The sequence below is a fragment of the Salvelinus alpinus genome, chromosome 2, assembly GCF_045679555.1.
Source record: "Salvelinus alpinus chromosome 2, SLU_Salpinus.1, whole genome shotgun sequence".
Classification (NCBI taxonomy): domain Eukaryota; kingdom Metazoa; phylum Chordata; class Actinopteri; order Salmoniformes; family Salmonidae; genus Salvelinus; species Salvelinus alpinus.
In genome coordinates this window covers 76,908,400-76,932,611 of record NC_092087.1, presented here as the reverse complement: position 1 = coordinate 76,932,611, position 24,212 = coordinate 76,908,400, and the positions used below count along the sequence as shown (strand labels likewise).

At 42.6% G+C, this 24,212-nt stretch overlaps 1 protein-coding gene across 1 annotated transcript; it reads left to right on the top strand.

Annotated features, from left to right (window-relative positions):
* Positions 1 to 1,244: 1,244 nt before the first annotated feature.
* cusr (Copper-only SOD repeat protein) lies at positions 1,245 to 23,609 on the top strand. Its single transcript, XM_071389281.1, has 11 exons — positions 1,245 to 1,513; positions 4,873 to 6,726; positions 6,977 to 7,223; positions 8,403 to 8,502; positions 12,219 to 12,296; positions 13,834 to 13,938; positions 14,471 to 14,603; positions 15,000 to 15,114; positions 17,465 to 17,589; positions 22,035 to 22,115; positions 22,272 to 23,609. The coding sequence occupies exons 1-11, from the start codon at positions 1,474 to 1,476 to the stop codon at positions 22,361 to 22,363; spliced, it is 2,970 nt and encodes a 989-aa protein (XP_071245382.1). The 5' UTR covers positions 1,245 to 1,473; the 3' UTR covers positions 22,364 to 23,609.
* Positions 23,610 to 24,212: the final 603 nt, after the last annotated feature.

Sequence of the window (24,212 nt, the reverse complement as noted above, 5' to 3'; positions counted from 1 at the left end):
GTGTCTGAATGTGTGTGTGTCTGAGTGTGTGTGTGTGAGTGTGTGTGTGTGTGTGTGGACTTGGGCTCCGGAAATCCCTAATATGGGTTTCCCTGAGATTCTGCTTGCCTGTCCACATAACCATTGTGCGTATTTGTACGTGCGTGTAAATATTCATGTGAATACTTTGTTTTATTCAATCAATCAAACTAATCCATCAAGTATCAAACGAATCTATCAAGTATCAAACTAATCTATCAAGTATCAAACTAATCTATCAAGAATCAAACTAATCCATCAAGTATCAAACGAATCTATCAAGTATCAAACTAATCTATCAAGTATCAAACTAATCTATGTGTGTCTATGTACTGTGTGGCTGCGTGGTCATCAGCCTGTGTAGGCATTGTGTCAGCTGTGACTTTGAGTTTGTGTGTATGTGTATGGGTAATTCTGTGTGTACTTTGTACTTTGTGAGTGTGCATGTATCCACATGCATTATTGTTCATCATATTTACAGGCAACATTGTGTGTTTACAAAGCTATAGCCTGCTAGTGTGACCATAGAGATTAGAACAGGGGGAGTTCTCCCCAGCCAGTCGGTCAGCCAAGCAACCAGTCATCTAGTCCGACAGACAAACTGTCAAGTCACGCAGTCAGTCATTCAGTCAGCCAGTCAGTTAGTCATTCAGCCAACCAGCCAGCCAGCCAGTCAGTAAGTCAATCATTCAGCTAACCAGCCAGTCAGTCAGTCGTTCAGCTAACCAGCCAGTCAGTCATTCAGCCAGCCAGCCAGTCAGTCATTCAGCCAACCAGCCAGTCAGTCATTCAGCTAACCAGCCAGTCAGTCATTCAGCTAACCAGTCGGTCAGTCATTCAGCTAACTAACCAGCCAGTCAGTCATTCAGCCAGCCAGTCAGTCATTCAGCCAACCAGTCAGTCAGTCATTCAGCTAACCAGCCAGTCAGTCATTCAGCCAGCCAGCGAGTCAGTCATTCAGCCAACCAGCCAGCCAGCCAGTCAGTCAGTCATTCAGCCAGCCAGCCAGTAAGTCATTCAGCCAAACAGCCAGTCAGCCAACCAACCGGTCAGCCAAGCAGTCATTCAACTAGCCAGTCAGCCAGCCAATCAGTCATTAAGCCAACCAACCAGTCAGCCAACCAGCCAGCCAGCCCCTCCTTTCCTATGCTCCATAGAATAGATACAGTGGTGTTGGCTGGACCAATCAGCTGCTTAAACAGCAGGGGTTGATGCTGGGAGAGAGAGAGAGGCACAGAGAGGGAGGCTGCACACACATCTCTCACACACACACGGTCGTTCCTTCTGAGACCAAACACACACACTCGCTCGCACACAGACACACACTCTGATCTCTATTTCACACACTCATAGTTTTATTATACACTTTTGATTTTGATTTTGCATGTACATTTTGAATTGGTTTTATTGTTTGCATGTTTTCATACAATTAGTACAATACACACATTTGCCAATATGTGCCTTGTTCCAGTTGTCGTGCTGTTGGCAATTCTGGGTAAGTACGTCAATGGTTTTTGAAATACTTTTGCAATACTTAAGCCTGGTTGGTTTTCAGTTCTTTTGTATATGAAGTGCTGTTTACTTGGTTACTGTAGAGGGTGTGGGAAAAGGTCACATAACATTTACACCTTGAAATCCACTTGCTTAACTATTACTATTAACTATCCCTAAAAAGAGATTATGATCAATACAGTTTCTTTCTGAATACTTTGTTTTATTCAATCAATCAAACTAATCAATCAAACTAATCCATCAAGTATCAAACGAATCTATCAAGTATCAAACTAATCTATCATGTATCAAACTAATCTATCAAGTATCAAACTAATCTATCAAGTATCAAACTAATCTATCTAATCTATCAAGAATCAAACTAATCTATCAAGTATCAAACTAATCCATCAAGTATCAAACTAATCTATCAAGTATCAAACTAATCTATCAAGTATCAAACGAATCTATCAAGTATCAAACTAATCTATCATGTATCAAACTAATCTCTCAAGTATCAAACTAATCTCTCAAGTATCAAACTAATCCATCTTGTATCAAACTAATCTATCTTGTATCAAACTAATCTATCAAACTTGATGGCAAAAATCACAGTGATGTTCCAATGAAGTTGTCTTCTGCATGGTTGACTTCCCAGGTTCAGAACACACCTGTGGCGTATATTTACATGTTCCAATGGAGTTGTCTTCTGCATGGTTGACTTCCCAGGTTCAGAACACACCTGTGGGGTATATTTACATGTTCCAATGGAGTTGTCTTCTGCATGGTTGACTTCCCAGGTTCAGAACACACCTGTGGGGTATATTTACATATTACTCTGTTATTACTTTTTCACCCTGAGATACATACACTCCACCCGTAGCAGCTATGAATGTCATTTGATACTGTAGCATTTCTCTGGGCTACCCAGGCTAATTGATAGAATTACATGCGCTGAGAGACAATGTCTGCTTCCCAAATAGCACCCTATTCCCTACATAGTGCACTACTTTTGACTAAAGCCCTGTAGTTTCAGACAATGTTATCGGCCCATTGGGTAGCAAGGGGGATAGCCATTTCATTCATCCTTAATACATGGCTTTGGCGCCAGTAGCCTATTCTCTATGGCTGAGTTGAGCTCTTGTATGAAATCCATTCATGTGTTACATGAGACCAGTGTAATTTCAATGTGTGTCACTAGCTTAGATCAGGTGAGCAGTATACTCCTGGTAAGGGGGCATATCGGTTAAGTGAGAGGTAGAGTCCAATAGCCCACATTCATAGGTGCTTTGTTTACTGCCTCCAGATATCCTAATATCGATGTTTACTGCATACCTTACATTCATAACAGTCCTGAGTCATAGGCTATCATTCGGCTAGAATATGAAGGTATATTAACTGGTAGGCGTATCTGTTTTATAGGCTACTACATGCATGTTGATTACTTAATATTACTAATTCGCTGCAGCTATCTGTCATCATCTCATGTTAAATATACTAGCTATTGAAATTACAGTAATGATGAAATGTACTAGTTATTAACATTCAGTGGTGTAAAGTACTTAAGTAAAACTACTTTAAAGTACTACTTAAGTAGTTGTTTTGGGTATCTGTACTTTACTTTACAATTTATATTTTTGACAACTTTTACTTTTACTTCACTACATTCTTAAAGACAATTACATTTTGAATGCTTAGCAGGACAGGAAAATTGTCTAATTCACACCCTCATCCCTACTGCCTCTGATCTGGTGGACTCACTAAACACACATGCTGTAATGTTCTGTGTGTAGCTGGTGCATAGGAGTCAGGCGCAGGACAGCAGAGATGAGTAACACTCGTAACTTTATTCAAAATATCAAATAACAAGTCGTACATACCAAGCCCACAAAACAACGGACCGAACATACAATAAAACAATCACGCACAAAAACCATGGGGAAAACAGAGGGTTAAATAATGAACATGTAATTTGGGAATTGGAACCGGGTGTGTAAAACAAAGACAAAACAAATGGAAAATGAAAAGTGGATCGGCGATGGCTAGAAAGCCGGCGACGTCGACTGCCACCCGAACAAGGAGAGGGACCGACTTTGGCGGAAGTCGTGACACATGCTTTGTTTGTAAATTATTTCTGAGCGTTGAATTGTGCCCCTGGCTATCCATAAATAAAAAAACAAGAAAATGGTGCCGTCTGGTTTGGTTAATATAAGGAATTTGAAATGATTTATACTTTTGATACTTAAGTATATTATAGCAATTACATTTACTTTTGATACTTAAGTATATTTAAAACCAAATACTTTTAGACGTTTACTCAAGTAGGATTTTACTGGGTGACTTTTATTTAAGTCATTTTCTATTAGGGTATCTTTACTTTTACTCAAGTATGACATTTGGGTACTTGTTCCACCACTATTGACATTACAGTGATGATGAAATATACTAGCTATTGACATTACAGTGATGATGAAATATACGAGCTATTGACATTACAGTGATGATGAAATATACGAGCTATTGACATTACAGTGATGATGAAAATATACTAGCTATTGACATTACAGTAATGATGAAAATATACTAGCTGTTGACATTACAGTGATGAGGAAGTTACTGTAATAGTGGGGGAAACCCTTTCTACATGCCTTGGAAAATATGTTAGTTTAACCACTGCTACTGTATAGCCGTCAATACTTAAGCTTGAAGAAATATCATAAACCACTTTAAGATTATCCTAAAAGGCCTAGTACAGTCAAAAACATGAATTCCTGTGTTTTATATATATTTCCACACTATGGCCCCCATAGTGGTTGAAATAATACTGTGAAATTGTGAAGATTATAATAATGACCTTTTAGTGTAAGCTGTTTGAAAAGACCGTCAGAAATTTCAGCCTGATTAGTTAATAGACCAATTAGTTAATTAGACCAATAAAAAAGAGAGTTCCAAACGTCTCTGCCAATAACAGCTAGTTTTCAGTTTTCCCCTCCCAACTCAGACCACTCCAAGACAGTCCTAGCAAAATTCTTGCTTGAGAAATAGCCCTTTACCAAGAAGCTATTTTGGTTTCTTTTCGACCATTTTAATTGAGAACGATCACAGTAAGGTACTTATTTGTTACCCAGAAATGATATTTAGATCAAAATGGCTGCATTGGACATTTAAGAACTTCCTTGAGAAATGAGAAAGATCAATATCAATTACTAAACCTGTCAGTTATTACGTCCATAATGGCAAAGCATGTGAACACTCCAAAACAATTAATATGTAACACAACAGGGACATACTTCCTTGTGCACTTATTTACTTCCACGTTTGTCTGTCTGTATGTCTCTCTGTCTGTTTGGCTGTGTTTTTCAGGTTTCAGTTCCTGCACCCAGTTTCAGGCCAACCTAAACATGGGGGGAGTCACGGGATGGGTGCGGTTTGACTCCACTAACCAGACGGCGACCGTAAACGTCACCGGTACCGGAACCTGTGATTCGTCGCTCAACTTCTCCCTGAGTGTGTTCCCTGTGATGTTCGGCCATTTTGCTCAGCCTTGCCTTGAAGCCAACGTAGGAGCGAGCATCTTCACGTTCACCATTGATCAATTCTCATCCAACACCACTGTTAATATGTCCAGTCTATTTAAGCAGAGGTCAAATCTGGAAGACCTTTCGTTGACCTTGGAGACGTGCAACGGCACCAAAGCTTGTACAGTCATAAGCGGTCAGACCACAGTTCAGACGTGGCAGGCCAGGTTCTTCAGCTCGGTCGCCGGCGACATTTACATCAGGCAGAACATCGGACAGACCCACGCCAGGGTCCTCACAAACTTGGCAACGATTGGTCAGGTCGGTGCTACGGCAACCAACATCACCATCTTGACGTCGCAGAGTTCTGCTAGAGACTGTAAGGCTCTTCTGGATAGTCTGGAACCTTCATCTCTCACCCAGCTTGGGGAACTGAAAGTAGGCAGCCCTCTTACACCCGTCAAGTCTCGTTTGGACCTCGCTAACTTCAGCTCCAACACCCGCTTCGCTCTCCTCAAACTGGGGTCTTCGAGTTATATGTGCGCTGAGATCAGAACAATGGACAGGAAGGGGGTGAGCGCCCTGGTGAACATGAGAGGGGTCAAGGGTTACTTCCTCTTCAGGCAGGACTCGCCGTTCGAAGTCACAAAACTGAGAGTGAATCTGACCAATCTGGGGAGCCGGGTCGGACCCTATCACATCCACCACTTCCCCACACCTCCTATGAGGTCACCGCCACAGACCACCTGCTCCAACGACAACGTTGGAGGCCATTGGAACCCGTTTGGGATGGACACTAAAGATCCCACCTACCCCTCTGGACCTGGGTCGACCCATGACCGGTATGAAGTAGGGGACCTCAGCGCCAGGCATGGGTCACTAGAGGGTAAAGCTGTGATGGACGCAGTTTTCACAGACTTCAACCTCCCTCTGTTCGGACAGAACAGCATAGTGGGTCGGTCTGTGGTAATCCACCGTCCGGATGGAACTAGGTTCCTGTGCGCCTACATAGGCTACCCAGGCGAGGTGCATGTAGCCAGGGCTACATTCCGTCACCCTGTGGTGGGTATGGTCCAGTTCGTCCAACTCAAGAGCAACCCGTTGTCTGATGTCACAGTCTTCATGGATCTGTCCTATGGGAGACCCTCCGAGACCGCTACGCGTAACCACCACTGGCACATCCACATGTATCCTATCAGCTCGGAGACAGACGCGGACAAGGGGAGGTGTGGGACGACAGGGGACCACTGGAACCCCTTCAACGTGGACACAAAGGATTTGAGCTATGCCCTGCACTGCGGCCCCTCCAGACCCTTTTCCTGTGAGGTGGGGGACCTCTCCAAAAAGCACAGCACCCTCGACCTGGGGACCCGAGTAGGTGGGGCGTCAGCCAAACACTTCTTCACGGATACCACTTCCTGGTTGTCACTTCCCGCCAGGTCGGGCTCCATGATTGGTCGATCGGTGGTGATCCACAGTGTGGACGGCGCCGCCCCCAGGATAGCCTGTGCTAACCTCACTGAGGTCCGGATGCCCGCGGCGGTCTTGGGCCCCTGGCATGGACCAGGGGTCTCCAGGGGCCAAATCCGGTTCTCCCAGGCTTTCCCTCAGGGCCCAACCATGATGGACGTCTCCCTGGCTGGACTCAGCTCCAGGGCTGGGGGCTACCACGTCCACATGCTGCCTATCAGTACCACAGGTACTATTTCATGTTCTTTATAATGGGAGCCAGATGTCCTTGAGTGTTGTGAAAGTCCTCTAGTGTTCTGAGTGTTTGTTCAGCCTTTGTGTGTATATCTGCTAATTCATTTCAAAGTTGTAACTGTTTTGTAATATGAACAGATTACTTGATCAAATCTTCATTTTCTTAAAACGCAAAGTATCAATCCATTTCCCTCATTTTGTGAAAGGCGTTTATCAAATAAACCATATTATTATTAATATTACAGGAGAGCCCTGCTCGGACAACAACGTCATGGACCACTTCAACCCCTTCTCCTGGAATGTGTCTGCTTCTCCTGCTGCGGGGTCAGGGACTGTGGATGAATATGAGGCTGGGGACATCAGCGGGAAGTTCGGGATGCTGACGGATCAGAACCAGACACAGACTCGGTATTTGGACGGGAATATGCCGATGACAGGGCCGAACAGTATAGTGGGGAGGTCATTGGTGGTTCACTACACTAACGGATCCAGGTGAGTGTGGGGATTTTGTGTGTGTGTGTGAGAGAGAGAGAGAGAGAGAGAGAGACACAGAGAGAGAGAGAGAGAGAGAGACAGAGTGACAGAGAGACAGAGAGACAGAGAGAGAGAGAGAGAGAGAGAGAGAGAGAGAGAGAGAGAGAGAGAGAGAGAGAGAGAGAGAGAGAGAGAGAGAGAGACACAGAGAGAGAGAGAGAGAGAGAGAGAGAGAGACACAGAGAGAGACACAGAGAGAGAGAGACACAGAGAGAGAGAGACACAGAGAGACACAGAGAGAGAATGTGTCCTTTGTCATGGGTCTGTATAGCCACAGTTCCCTCCAGGAGTGCTATAAACAGCCAAACCAAAAATACACAAGGGGAAAGATTGTAACAGGTGGTGTGTGATTAATATAAGACTGCTGTAAACGTGGTTCCTCTTTGGGTCACATTTGTGATACCTTGACATTCATGAATGGAACTTCTGACAAAATGTGAATGTTTTACATTATCATACCATTCCTCTTTAGCTCAGTCAGTTCACGCAGAATCATTTCTGACTCAAATCAAACACTGTACTCATGTAAAAGGGTGATCGCTATATTCACTTATATTTTTTTTAATGTAACCTTTATTTCACTAGGCAAGTCAGTTAAGAACAAATTCTTACTTACAATGACAGCCTACTGGGGAACAGTGGGTTAACTGCCTTGTTCAGGGGCAGAACAACAGATTTGGTTACTGGCCCAACACTCTAGGACACACAGACATTTGAGTCATTTAGCAGATGCTCTTATTCAGAGCGACTTACAGTAAGTAGTGAGTGCATACATTTTCATAATGGTCCCCCATGGGAATTGAACCCACAACCCTGGCATTGTAAGCACCATGCTCTACCAAATGAGCTACACTTGGCTATACAGGACACGGGACAGCGCACATTATTACCTTGAACAACAAGAAGGCAAACAGGTAAAGTAGGGCCTTTAGGATGTCTGGAATACTGTATCCTCATCTCGTGTTGTGGTGTTGACTTATAAAGGGGGTATGTGGTCAGTCTTCTGAATCGGCATAACAGTTTATAACACATCTGAATCATGTTTGCATCCCCTAAATGTTTCATTTTTGAGTCGTTCACAATAATTGCTTTCTTTAATGAGTTCACAGTTTGTCTATTTGTGTTTGTGAACTCCAGGATGCGGTGTGCTGACGTCTTAGCTGAGAATGCAACAGATGGACACTGGGTGTTTGCCAAGGCTGTCTTCAAAAGCACGGTGACAGGGACAGTCACACTGGTAAGACCTGGATCTCACCTTTGCTCTCTACAATATTCAGATGGCACAAAAGTACTTCATTGGTTTGAATCCGGTCTAATGCTATTTCAGAAAAAATCCAATAAAGCATTAATTGCCAAATATATACAACAACAAAAAATACTTAATTATTGCCACCAGGGGAAACCTATTTAGACTAATTCTGACCATGAGGAACACAAGAACACGCATCTGTAGGGGTGGATGTTATCCCGTTTGTGATACGTCCCAGGAGAGTACCTGGTGAATCATTACAAAGCTGCCACAAAAACATGACACTGTATTTTCTGCTGCGCCAGACAGTGAATTCATTAGTGCTGTGGCAGAGTCCTGTGTGTGACGGTAGGGCGTGTGTCTGGATCTGTGTGTGTATATCTGTGAGTGTTTGTGTTTGTCTATGTGTGTCTATGGCTGTGTTTACACAGGCAGCCCATTTCTGATGTTTTTTTCACTAATTGCTCTTTTGAACAATCAAATTGGTCAAAAGACCAATTTGTGGAAAAATATCAGAATTGGGCTCCCTGTGTAAACACAGCCATGTAGTATTGGCCTGTAAAGTAAGCCCCCAGCCCCCCGACAGCCCCCAGGCAGCCCCCGGCAACCCTCGGCAACCCCCGGCAGCCCCCAGTCTAAAGCACTCAGGAGAACAGCTGTATTTGTCAGGCTCCTATACAGAACTGTGTCCTCCACAGTGTATCTCTATCACTGTTTAGGATGCTTAGAGAACCCATCAAATATCCTTTCAAATATTATGCTCTATCAGATGCAGGATTTGCATGCTCTTTACAGACAGTTCAGAACACCTGGTATGAGCGTCTCATAAAACAAGTGCTAATATAGCTTTGCTGACAGGACAGCAGGTGTTCATGTTCCCAGTGACGTAAGATTGCATAACCTTAAAACACCTGGTTAAATTACATTGACTCAGTAGCTAGTCCAACAGTATCCTCTACTGTCTTCAGTCCCATTGACTCAGTAGCTAGTCTAACAGTATCCTCTACTGTCTTCAGTCCCATTGACTCAGTAGCTAGTCTAACAGTATCCTCTACTGTCTTCAGTCCCATTGACTCAGTAGCTAGTCTAACAGTATCCTCTACTGTCTTCAGTCCCATTGACTCAGTAACTAGTCTAACAGTATCCTCTACTGTCTTCAGTCCCATTGACTCAGTAGCTAGTCTAACAGTATCCTCTACTGTCTTCAGTCCCATTGACTCAGTAACTAGTCTAACAGTATCCTCTACTGTCTTCAGTCCCATTGACTCAGTAACTAGTCTAACAGTATCCTCTACTGTCTTCAGTCCCATTGACTCAGTAGCTAGTCTAACAGTATCCTCTACTGTCTTCAGTCTCATTGACTCAGTAGCTAGTCTAACAGTATCCTCTACTGTCTTCAGTCCCATTGACTCAGTAGCTAGTCCAACAGTATCCTCTACTGTCTTCAGTCCCATTGACTCAGTAACTAGTCTAACAGTATCCTCTACTGTCTTCAGTCTCATTGACTCAGTAGCTAGTCTAACAGTATCCTCTACTGTCTTCAGTCCCATTGACTCAGTAACTAGTCTAACAGTATCCTCTACTGTCTTCAGTCCCATTGACTCAGTAACTAGTCTAACAGTATCCTCTACTGTCTTCAGTCTCATTGACTCAGTAGCTAGTCCAACAGTATCCTCTACTGTCTTCAGTCCCATTGACTCAGTAACTAGTCTAACAGTATCCTCTACTGTCTTCAGTCCCATTGACTCAGTAGCTAGTCTAACAGTATCCTCTACTGTCTTCAGTCCCATTGACTCAGTAACTAGTCTAACAGTATCCTCTACTGTCTTCAGTCTCATTGACTCAGTAGCTAGTCTAACAGTATCCTCTACTGTCTTCAGTCCCATTGACTCAGTAGCTAGTCCAACAGTATCCTCTACTGTCTTCAGTCCCATTGACTCAGTAACTAGTCTAACAGTATCCTCTACTGTCTTCAGTCTCATTGACTCAGTAGCTAGTCTAACAGTATCCTCTACTGTCTTCAGTCTCATTGACTCAGTAACTAGTCTAACAGTATCCTCTACTGTCTTCAGTCCCATTGACTCAGTAGCTAGTCCAACAGTATCCTCTACTGTCTTCAGTCCCATTGACTCAGTAACTAGTCTAACAGTATCCTCTACTGTCTTCAGTCTCATTGACTCAGTAGCTAGTCTAACAGTATCCTCTACTGTCTTCAGTCTCATTGACTCAGTAACTAGTCTAACAGTATCCTCTACTGTCTTCAGTCCCATTGACTCAGTAACTAGTCTAACAGTATCCTCTACTGTCTTCAGTCCCATTGACTCAGTAGCTAGTCTAACAGTATCCTCTACTGTCTTCAGTCTCATTGACTCAGTAGCTAGTCTAACAGTATCCTCTACTGTCTTCAGTCCCATTGACTCAGTAGCTAGTCCAACAGTATCCTCTACTGTCTTCAGTCCCATTGACTCAGTAACTAGTCTAACAGTATCCTCTACTGTCTTCAGTCTCATTGACTCAGTAGCTAGTCTAACAGTATCCTCTACTGTCTTCAGTCTCATTGACTCAGTAACTAGTCTAACAGTATCCTCTACTGTCTTCAGTCCCATTGACTCAGTAACTAGTCTAACAGTATCCTCTACTGTCTTCAGTCTCATTGACTCAGTAGCTAGTCCAACAGTATCCTCTACTGTCTTCAGTCCCATTGACTCAGTAACTAGTCTAACAGTATCCTCTACTGTCTTCAGTCCCATTGACTCAGTAGCTAGTCTAACAGTATCCTCTACTGTCTTCAGTCCCATTGACTCAGTAACTAGTCTAACAGTATCCTCTACTGTCTTCAGTCTCATTGACTCAGTAGCTAGTCTAACAGTATCCTCTACTGTCTTCAGTCCCATTGACTCAGTAGCTAGTCCAACAGTATCCTCTACTGTCTTCAGTCCCATTGACTCAGTAACTAGTCTAACAGTATCCTCTACTGTCTTCAGTCTCATTGACTCAGTAGCTAGTCTAACAGTATCCTCTACTGTCTTCAGTCTCATTGACTCAGTAACTAGTCTAACAGTATCCTCTACTGTCTTCAGTCCCATTGACTCAGTAGCTAGTCCAACAGTATCCTCTACTGTCTTCAGTCCCATTGACTCAGTAACTAGTCTAACAGTATCCTCTACTGTCTTCAGTCTCATTGACTCAGTAGCTAGTCTAACAGTATCCTCTACTGTCTTCAGTCTCATTGACTCAGTAACTAGTCTAACAGTATCCTCTACTGTCTTCAGTCCCATTGACTCAGTAACTAGTCTAACAGTATCCTCTACTGTCTTCAGTCTCATTGACTCAGTAGCTAGTCCAACAGTATCCTCTACTGTCTTCAGTCCCATTGACTCAGTAACTAGTCTAACAGTATCCTCTACTGTCTTCAGTCCCATTGACTCAGTAGCTAGTCTAACAGTATCCTCTACTGTCTTCAGTCCCATTGACTCAGTAACTAGTCTAACAGTATCCTCTACTATCTTCAGTCCCATTGACTCAGTAGCTAGTCTAACAGTATCCTCTACTGTCTTCAGTCTCATTGACTCAGTAACTAGTCTAACAGTATCCTCTACTGTCTTCAGTCTCATTGACTCAGTAGCTAGTCTAACAGTATCCTCTACTGTCTTCAGTCCCATTGACTCAGTAGCTAGTCTAACAGTATCCTCTACTGTCTTCAGTCCCAGCAGACTTTTCTGGATGGCAGCTACAGTGACATCACTCTGGAGGTGGACATACGGTCATCACAGGTGCTAGACGTAAGCATGCATGGACCTCTCGGCATACGGTCACATTCTCATTGTTATCTCATTTCTAACCTTATCACAGGTAGGTTCCATTGAAAAAGGGAGCCTGGATAAATATCCTATTTTTGTGGCAACAAATAACTTATGTCACATAGTGGCTGTTACCTAGCCTACTGTGCAATCTATGCATCCAGAAATCAATGTCAATCAATCAAATATATTTATAAAGCTCTTTTTACATCAGCAGTTGACACAAAGTGCTTTTTACAGAAACCCAGCCTAAAACCCCAAAAGAGCAAGCAATGCAGACGTAGAAACACAATGCAGACGTAGAAGCACAATGCAGACGTAGAAACACAATGCAGATGTAGAAGCACAATGCAGACGTAGAAACACAATGCAGACGTAGAAGCACAATGCAGACGTAGAAACACAATGCAGACGTAGAAGCACAATGCAGACGTAGAAACACAATGCAGACGTAGAAGCACAATGCAGACGTAGAAGCACAATGCAGACGTAGAAACACACAATGCAGACGTAGAAACACACAATGCAGACGTAGAAACACAATGCAGACGTAGAAACACAATGCAGACGTAGAAACACAATGCAGACGTAGAAACACAATGCAGACGTAGAAGCACAATGCAGACGTAAAAGCACAATACAGACGTAGAAGCACAATGCAGACGTAGAAGCACAATGCAGACGTAGAAACACAATACAGACGTAGAAGCACAATGCAGACGTAGAAGCACAATGCAGACGTAGAAGCACAATACAGACGTAGAAGCACAATGCAGACGTAGAAACACACAATGCAGACGTAGAAACACACAATGCAGACGTAGAAACACAATGCAGACGTAGAAACACAATGCAGACGTAGAAGCACAATACAGACGTAGAAGCACAATACAGACGTAGAAGCACAATACAGACGTAGAAGCACAATGCAGATGTAGAAGCACAATACAGACGTAGAAACACAATGCAGACGTAGAAACACAATGCAGATGTAGAAGCACAATGCAGATGTAGAAGCACAATGCAGACGTAGAAACACAATGCAGACGTAGAAACACAATGCAGACGTAGAAACACAATGCAGACGTAGAAACACAATGCATACGTAGAAGCACAATGCAGACGTAGAAACACAACGCAGACGTAGAAGCACAATGCAGACGTAGAAACACAACGCAGACGTAGAAACACAACGCAGACGTAGAAGCACAATGCAGACGTAGAAACACAATGCAGACGTAGAAGCACAATGCAGACGTAGAAACACAACGCAGACGTAGAAGCACAATGCAGACGTAGAAACACAATACAGACATAGAAACACAATACAGACATAGAAACACAATACAGACGTAGAAGCAATGTAGAAACAAATCAGCTGCTCTGTAACATTTTAATGTCTGTCACTAGAGTGTATCTACTGTAGAATCATATCACAGGTTCTATTAGAAAAGGGAAGCTGTATAAAAAGAATGGTATAACATCAGAGAAAAAATCATGTTTTCCCCACTGTAACCAGGTAACAGAGGTTTCCTGGATCATCACTGGTAAAGGCTCTGAGGTGAACGACAACCAGTGTACCAGTGTTGGGGACACGTTTAACCCCTTCAACATGGAAGCTGGGGTGAGTTTATTCTCTCATTTTCACTTACAATACATCATGGCCCTTCTTCATGAAGTGTCTAGGATAGATCAGACTCTGAGACACTTCATGAATAAGGGCCCAGTACATAGCCATCATAGGGTAATTTCTCCCACTATGTAGCGCTGATCTCTGCTTTATTTCAACTTTAAAATTCCACTTGATCAACAAGTCTTATGGAATCCAACGGAACTGTGTTTGATATTCCATCGAATCTTTGTCTTTGACAATGTCACAGTTGTTGGGTTTTGAGTTTGCAAGAAAGGCATTTCACTGTACTTATGCATGTGACATTAAAACTTGAAACTACACCACAACCACAACCATATACTTCACATTGTTCTCAAAACCAGAAGTGAAAGTGTTTGTTGGAATTGGTTTCAGTACAGTTAGAATGAGTAGAACAGTCGTGGAACCTCTGACCCAGCCCTATTGACTTGAATGGGGACATCCCTTCTAGTAATTATATTTCTATGGTTTGTTCCGTCCTCTGCTTTGTTCTGTTCTCTCTCAGAACTCCAGTTGTTCCCGTGACAACGCTCTGAGTTGTGAGGTGGGAGACCTGACGAACAGACAGGGGACAGTCAGCCTGACACACAGACAGCTGTACACCGACACCAGCATACAACTGGCTGGGGACTACACAGGTAACACACAAGCATGTACGCACACACACAGAGACACACACACACACAGCACTGTAAGCTGGACCAGACAGAATACAGACAGCTGTACTCAGACACCAGCATACAAATGTCAGGGGAGTACACAGGTAACAGACACACATTGTCTGTTCAGAAATCTAGACTCCTTTAGGATGCACATGAAACATAATATTGATGTATTGTCATTGGACACTCACCGAACTGCAATCCAAAACTGTTGCATCACATTGTTTCCCAAGAGAATCAAGTTCACGAGAAAAATGTCAACCACCTTCACTATTAGGGGATATGTCATGTGAGAAACAACAAGGTAATTTAGGTGATAATATAAAAAGTATATTTCTGACTTTGGTGCTGTTGTTGATGTTGTTGTTGTAGTGGTCCACAGGTCCCTGGTCCTGAGGAGGGGCAGCGATGTCTTGGCGTGTGCCGTCATTCTTCCAGAATCCCCCTGGGCAGAACAGACCTTCCCCAACGTCATGTCTTTCAGCAGGTGGGTGCGATTGGGTATTAAACCGCCTGTGAACTCAAGACTGTGTTAGCCCATCAAGCGAAGACCTACAGGCGTTAGTGTTGGGAGCCAATATGTGAGACTGATCGGGTATTAAACCGTGGAACTGGAGAGGGAATGAGGAAGAGAGTGTTAAATGTAATTAGACTACTTGTTTTTAATACTTGAGTACCTGGCACTTACATTTATGTTGAATATTTCAACCATCAAGGAAACACAAGTATTATCTCGCTCTGTGTAAAGGGTTCTAACTGGAACCCAAAAGGGTTCTACAAAGGGTTCTCCTATGGGAACAGCCGAAGAACCCTTTTAGGTTCTAGATAGCACCTTTTTTTCCAAAGAGTGTATTCTCACCACCTCCTCAGCCAGCCACCACACGTGCCACACCTGCATAAGACGATGGAGGGTTCATTGACAACAATGTGACACAACTCATTGATCATATCTTCATAGAGGGTTTGGCCCAGGGCCAATAGTCGAACCATGAAAACAATCCAACCATATCTCAAATGCTTTACATGATAATACACCATCACTAATCCTGAATTATGGGATTACAGTACATCATCATGAATTCATATACGCTGAGTGTACAAAACATTAGGAACACCTTCTCTTTCCATGACAGACTGACCAGGTGAATCCAGGTGAAATCTACAATATGATCCCTTAATGATGTCACTTGTTAAATCCACTTCAATCAGTGTAGATGAAGGGGAGGAGACAAGTTAAAGAAGGATTTTTATGCCTTGAGACACTTGAGACATGGATCGTGTGTTTCATTCAGAGGATGAATGAGCAAGACAACATATTTAGGTGCCTTTGAACAGGGTATGATTGTAGGTGCCAGGCATATTGGGTTGAGTCAAGAACTGCAACGCTGCTTTTCACGCTCAACAGTTTCTCGTGTGTATCAAGAATGGTCCACCACCCAAAGGACATCCAGCCAACTTGACACAGCTGTGGAAAACAATGGAATCAACATTGGCCAGCATACTGTTCTTAATGTTTTGTATACTCAATATCACACAGATATATTGGTTGTTATGTGCCTTTTACTGAGGAGTGGCTTCCGTCTGGCAACTCTACAGTAAAGGCCTGATTGGTAGAATGCTGCAGAGATGGTTGTGTCCTTCTGGAAGGTTCTCTTATCTCCACAGAGGAACTCTGGAGCTCTGTCAGAGTGACCATCGGGTTCTTGGTTACCTCACTGACCAAGGCCCTTCTCCCCCGATTGCTCAGTTTGGTCAGGCGGCCAGCTGTAGGAAGAGTCTTGGTGGTTCCAAACTTCTTCCATTTAAGAATGATGTTGTTGGGGACCTTCAATGCTGCAGAACATTTTTGGTACCCTTCCCCAGATTTGTGCCTCAACACAATCCTGTCTCAGAGCTCTATGGACAATTCCTTCGACCTCATGGCTTGGTTTTTGCTCTGACATGTGTAACAGTATAACTTTAGTACGTCCCCTCGCCCCGACCTCGGGCGCGAACCAGGGACCCTCTGCACACATCAACAACTGACACCCACGAAGCGTCGTTACCCATCGCTCCACAAAAGCCGCGGCCCTTGCAGAGCAAGGGGAAACCCTACTTCAGGTCTCAGAGCAAGTGACGTAACCGATTGAAATGCTATTAGCGCGTACCCGCTAACTAGCTAGCCATTTCACATCCGTTACACATGCACTGTCAACTGTGGGGCCTTATATAGACAAGTGTGTGCCTTTCCAAATCATGTCCAATCAATTGAATTTACCACAGGTGGACTCCAATCAAGTTGTAGAAACATCTCAAAGATGATCAATGGAAACAGGATGCACTGAGCTCAATTTCGAGTCTCATAGCAAAGGGTCTGAATACTTATGTAAATAAGCTATTTCAGTTTTTAATAAATTACCAAACATTTATAAAAACATGTTTTTCGCTTTGTCATTATGGGATATTGTGTGTAGATTGATGAGGATTTATTTTTTTAATACATTTTAGAATGTCTAACATAACAAAATGTGAAAAAAGTACAGGGGTCTGAATACTTTCTGAATGCTCTGTATTTATCACAGGATGTTGGTTGCACCTTAATTGGGGAGAACAGGATCGTGATAATGACTGGAGCGGAATCAGTGGAATGGTACAATATACATAAAACACATGGTTTCCAGGTATTTGATGCCATTCCATTTGCTCCGTTCCGGCCATTATTATGCAGCCTCTGTATGTATGTGTGTATGTATGTATGCATGTATGTATGTATGTATGTATGTTGTCAAATTGTATATTTTCCCAACAAAATATAAAAACAACAATACAAATTGTCTATTGTTCATTTTTCTCTCCAGATATGACTTCCGCAATAGGGTGGCAGAGGTCCTAGAGGTGAACATGTCCAGGGTCACCATCCTTCCAGGGTCTCCTCTAGCCACAGTGGACGGACCATGCCAGAAAGTCAGCTTCCTTGTCTCAGGTACAGCCAATAATAGAGTGCTGTATGTGTATGGGTACAGCACAGTGATTCACTATATTCTTTGATCAAAGAAGAAAAAAGAAGAAATCTTTTATGTCTCCGAATTACAGAGGCAGTGGCACTGAAGACACATTTAAAACATTACATGGGTAATTCTTGTCTGTGCCCATGCTATTACCAGCTTCCTTATCTCAGGTACAGCTGATGACATACAGAAGTATATTGTTTGTCTATGGTTCAGCGCAATGATGCCCAATATTCCTTTATCAAAATCTGCCTGAAAGCGTGTTCTCTTTGAATTTCTATATTGTTCAAAAGTTACATTCTTTCCAAATAAGACACAGACAAATGTTCCAGCACAAACACTGATAATTGTGGCAAAGTCAAAACATTACAGAATAAATTATTGTCTGTGCCCATAATAATATACCAAGTCCCCTCTCCTGACCCTAAAACTGAACAGGGAGTAAGGTGTAAAAGGAAGTGGGTTGGCTGATGAATCAGATCAGCCTAAAACATCTGGCAGTGCATGTGGGGGAATTGTTTTAACAATAACAATAAAGTGTAAAGTCCCAGTGCAGTCGAAAAGTGATATTCCTGTGTTTTACAATATATATTTTTATTGCTTATTATAGCTTGAGAAATTGCTCTTTGCTATTTTTGACCATTTTAAATCACAGCAAGGTACTTAATTGTTACCCAGAAATGATTTGATATTGAGAAAACGGCTGCATTGGACCTTTAAGCACTTGTGAGATCCCCTAGGGCTTATAGTCTACGAGCCTACAGCGTCTTCAGAAAAACAATAAAGTATCTTCCTCAGTGAGTCATTGAAAGTAGTGAGAAGTTAGTCACCCATATTCAGAAGTGGTTTCAGGACAGGTTCACTGCAGAGGTGTTGAAGCGATGACAGTAATTCAAGTAAGAATGACAGCTACTGCACATTGTTGTCCCTCATTTGAAGGTAAACGTCAGTTCAAGTCAAATACTAACAGTGACAATAAGCGTAGGTCTATCACCAGTATAACGTTATATTGGAAAAGGCAAATCAAATCAAATGTTATTGGTCAAATACAGATGTTAGCAGATGCTATTGCGAGTGTAGCGAAATGCTTGTGCTTCTTTCTAGTTCCGACAGTGCAGCAATATCTAACAAGTAATCTTAACATTCCACAACAACTACCTAATACACACAAATCTAAGTAAAGGAATGGAATAGAATATATACATATAAATATATGGATGAGCAATGACCGAGCGGCATAGGCAAGATGCAATTGATGGTATAAAATACAGTATATACATATGAGATGAGTAATGCAAGATATGTAAACATTATTAAAGTGGCATTATTAAAGTGACCAGTGATCCATTTATTAAAGTGGCCAATGATTTCAAGTCTGTATGTAGGCAGCAGCCTTTCTGAGTTAGTGATGGCTGTTTAACAGTCTGATGGCCTTGAGATAGAAGCTATTTTTCAGTCTCTCGGTCCCAACTTTGATGCACCTGTACTGACCTCGCCTTCTGGATGGTAGCAGGGTGAACAGGCAGTGACTCGGGTGGTTGTTGTCCTTGATGATCTTTTTGGCCTTCCTGTTACATCGGGTGCTGTAGGGGCATGTAGATTGCCCCTGGTGATGCATTGTGCAAACCGCACCACCCTCTTGAGAGCCCTGCGGTGGTTGTGGGCATTGCCGTTGCCGTACCAGGCAGTGATACAGCCCGACAGGGTGCTCTCAATTGTGCATCTGTAAAAGTTTGTGAGGGTTTTAGGTGACAAGCCAAATTTATTCAGCCTCCTGAAGTCCAAGATCATCTCCTTTGTTTTGTTGACGTTGGGTGGGAGGTTGTTTTCCTGACACCACACTCCGAGTGCCGGCACCTCCTCCCTATAGGCTGTCTCGTCGTTGTTGGTAATCAAGCCTACTACTGTTGTGCCGTCTGCAAACTTGATGAATGAGTTGGAGGAGTGCATAGCCACACAGTCATGGGTGAACAGGGAGTACAGGAGGGGGCTGAGCACGGGCCCTTGTGGGGCCCCAATGTTGAGGATCAACGAAGTGGAGATGTTGTTTGCTTCCTTCACCACCTGGGAGCGGCCCGTCAGGAAGTCCAGGAACCAATTCCACAGGGTGGGGTTGAGACCCAGGGTTAATGATGAGCTTGGAAGGTACTATGATGTTGAATGCTGAGCTGTAGTCAATGAACAGCATTCTTACATAGGTATTCCTCTTGTCCAGATGGGATAGGGCAGTGTGCAGTGTGATGGCGATTGCATCGTCTGTGGACCTATTGGGGCGATACACAAATTGAAGTGGGTCTAGGGTGACAGGTAAGGTGGAGGTGATATGATCCTTGACTAGTCTCTCAAAGCACTTCATGATGACAGAAGTGAGTACTACGGGGCGATAGTCATTTAGTTCCGTTACCTTTGCCTTCTTGGGTACAAGTACAATAGTGGCCATCTTGAAGCATGTGGGGACAGCAGACTGGGATAGGGAGAGATTGAATATGTCCATAAACACATCAGCCAGCTGGTCTGCGCATGCTCTGAGGACGTGGTTAGGTATGCCGTCTGGGCCGGGAGCCTTGCGAGGGTTAACACGTTTAAATGTCTTACTCACGTCAGCCACAGAGAAGGAGAGCCCACAGTCCTTGGTAGCGGGCCACGTCGGTGGCACTGTATTATCCTCAAAGCGGGCAAAGAAGGTGTTTAGGTGTGTTTGTGTGTGTGTCCATTTACATATTTGGAAATCTATGTTGGAATCTAGTTTCTTCGAGGCCATGACACACTACTTTAGTCAAAAGCATTCACCTGGAATGTAAACCTATTGTTTACATCTGAAACGTTATAATTATGTTGTCTGAGTAATTGAACATCACACCACTTATATAGTTGTCTTTGTCATTAAAGTGTCACAACTGACAGTCAGGTAGAGAGGAAATGGAGGTGCTGAAACATGAGTTGTGGGTGTTGGTGAGCAGAGGATTGCCTTTTTGAAGAATGAGGAGGTAGGCTGCTCACAGATGGTTTGCAGGACACAGATTAAGCCTTGTATAATGGAGAAAAACAACTCCTCCTCATGCTACAGAGCAATTACCAGGGTTTTTGTGTGTCGTTTTCAATGAACTGTCAAATCGTGGGAGTCTGTGTAGATGCTATGCTAGGTGTTGATTCTTCCCTCCATTAAGCTTTGTTGTTTTCTCAGCCCTTGTGTCCCACTCTGAGAGCTACTCGGAGATAGTTGCGTTCCAATGGCACCCTATTCCCTACATAGTGCACTACTTTTAACAGAACCCTAATGGACCTGATCAAAAGTAGTGCACTAAGTAGCTAGCTGCTCAGGCCTCTGTGTCTGTCCAGACAATGAATAATTCTGCCCATTCAAAAGCCTTACAAAACCTAGAAAAACTACTGGGTAACCTGATGCAGGAGTTAAGTGTCTGGCTATTCTCTATAGTGTACTACTTTTGACCAAAGCCCTATGCACCCTGGTCAAAAGTAGTGCACTAAGTAGGGAATAGGGTGCCCTTTGGGATGCAGGCTGTGTCCCCTTCCAAGTTGTCTGTCCCAGTAGGACAGAGGGGAGCAGTGTATGGAGAAGTGGTACCACAGTATAGCACAGACAGGATGGCCTTTATGACATCAGAAGAACCCAGTGGAACGTTCTCAGTCTAGGACTGAGTCTAGGACTCTAGGACGAAGACATACAGAGTTGTGAATGATAAACTATCTTTGTGAAGAAAGTTGATTTGTCTCATATAAAAACATAGTTTTTCCTTGATCTGGGTACTCAGACTAGGCTGTAGAATTATTTATTGAACCTTTATTTTATAAGGGAGTCATACTGAGACAATAAATTACAGAAAATACACACATGAAAATATAAATACAAAATGCAAGCATTAAAAAAAACACGGTCATAAAAAAACAAAGACATTCATCAGTAATAAGGTCCTCAATCAGCTTTCTGAATTGCCCTAGAGGCACCAGAACTTCACATTTAACATTTTGAAGATTGTTCCACAAATAATGTGCAAGAAAACTAAAGCTGATTTACCTAACTCTGAGAGACCAAAGGAATCTACAGAGTTAGTCATCCCTGAGACCGGGTGTGGTAGCTAGTATGACTAAAGTTTAGTAATGATGTTAGGAACAGTGGAACTTTTTGTAAAAGGGCTTCATAAATGAAAACATAGCAATGTATCAACCTACGTGACATCAAAGAGGGCCAACCAACTTTCTGGTAGAGAATGCGTGATATACCATCCAAGCTTTCACAGACTCCAAAACAATCTTTACACAATATTCTCAGTTTAGGGAAGCCTGATGAAGACATTACAGGGGAGAATAAAGTGGCAATAACATTGTAATAATACTATGGCAACTCACAATGCTACATACTACTGTGACTTTTAATAACCAATACCCTGTTGACTTCCAGGGGAGGTGAGTACGGACAAGATGAACTCTATCAAAGACAGTGACAAGATGGGCATCTTCAAGCAGGCAGAAGGTTGCTCAAGTAAGTACACCACTGACACTCACACACCCACCCACCCACACACACCCAATACAGTAGGTGTGATAGTGTAATACTGAACAGAAACATACAAATAAACCTTACTGTGTAGACGTATTAATGTAATACAATCTTTCATCTCAATGTTCATTTAAACAGGAAGTTCTGGACAACTGCTGGAGCCTGGGCGATATCTGGTGATGTTGACGATAGCTGCAGCCTACTTCCTACACTCTCTGATCCAGCAGTAGTTTATACTGTAGATCTAGGTTTGCATCCCAAATGGCACCCTATTCCCCATATAGTGCACTACTTCTGACCAGAGACTTAAAAAAAATATATATATATGTATTTCACCTTTATTTAACCAGGTAGGCCAGTTGAGAACAAGCTCTCATTTACAACTGCGACCTGGCCAAGGCAGTGCGACACAAACAATAACACAGAGCTACACATGGAATAAACAAACGTACAGTCAATAACACAATAGAAAAAATCTATATACATTGTGTGCAAATGAGGTAAGATTAGGGAGGTATGGCAATAAATAGGCTGTAGTGGCGAAGTAATTACAATTTAGCAGTTAAACTGGAGTGATAGATGTGCAGAAAATGAATGTGCAAGTAGAGATATTGGGGTGCAAAGGAGCAAAAAAATATATATAACAATATGGGGATGAGGTAGTTGGATGGGCTATTTACAAATGGGCTATGTACAGGTGCAATGATCTGTGAGCTGCTCTGACAGCTGATGCTTAAAGTTAGTGAGGGAGATATGAGTCTCCAGCTTCAGTGATTTTTGAAATTCATTCCAGCCATTGGCAGCAGAGAACTGGAACTGGAAGGAAAGGCGGCCAAAGGTGGAATTGACTTTGTTGGTGACCAGTGAAATATACCTGCTGGAGCGCGTGCTACAGGTGGGTGCTGCTATGGGGACCAGTGAGCTAAGATAAGGCGGGGCTTTACCCAGCAAAGACTTGGGCTTTGGTCAAAAGTAGTGCACTATATAGGGAATAGGGGGCCATTTGGGCATAGCCCTAACCCTCACTTTGAATCAACACTGGAACTGTCAAATATTCCTATTTTCTAAACTGCAATGAAGTCTATATTTTGATGATCTTTTTGTCATTGATCTGAATGGTGTGGGCTTGAATTTACTCTTGAAGCAAGCATTTTTTTGTTTATTTGTTTTTTATCCTAGATATAAAAAATATATATACTTTAGATGCCAACTTCCTGTATTATATTGTAAATATTCCACATTTGGGTAAATATGAATGAGTATACTCTTTCAGCCCAATATCCAGAACATCAAAGCAAACGTAATAGAGCAACAATTGTTAATTGTCCTTCCCTGTCCAATTACTGTATCAAAAATGCAATTTGAAGGAAAGAGATGCTGTAAATGTTTGCAAATGTGTCCCATTGTATGTATGCATTGTTTTCTCATGCATTCATGTATTAAACTGCCACTTTCCCATTTAAGGTGAATTTCGAAGTCTTGCATATATGTTTTTATTGTGTAACCATAAAAATAATATGTGATGATGAAAAAATATATTTGGATAAATACGGATTATTGAAAACGTGAATTTCATGAAATCTCTATAGGCCTTTTGCTCCTATGCAGGGGCGTAGGCTACATACTGTTTCATACATGTTGCTGTTTACTTGAGCCGCTGTATTTTGAATTAACTTCTCACGAGTCAGCAACCCTGATCCGGTAGCACCCCCCAACTCACCCCACTGATTAGCACAGCTAGCATAGCGTCACAAGTAACTTGTAGCATCTAAATATCATTAAATCACAAGTCCAAGACACCAGATGAAAGATACAGGTCTTGTGAATAAAGCCACCATTTCAGATTTTCAAAATGTTTTACAGGGAAGACAGAATATGTAAATCTATTAGCTAACCACGTTAGCGGAGGACACGATATTTTTACCAGGCAGATTCGGCTAGGCGCCCACGTCCAGTTCACATGCACAACAGATATGATATAAAATCGTAAATTGGGTCTTACTATGGCTGATCTTTCATCAGAATGTTGATCAAAGTGTCCTTTGTCAAGATGAGTCGTTGGTTCCGTTCAGAAATGTT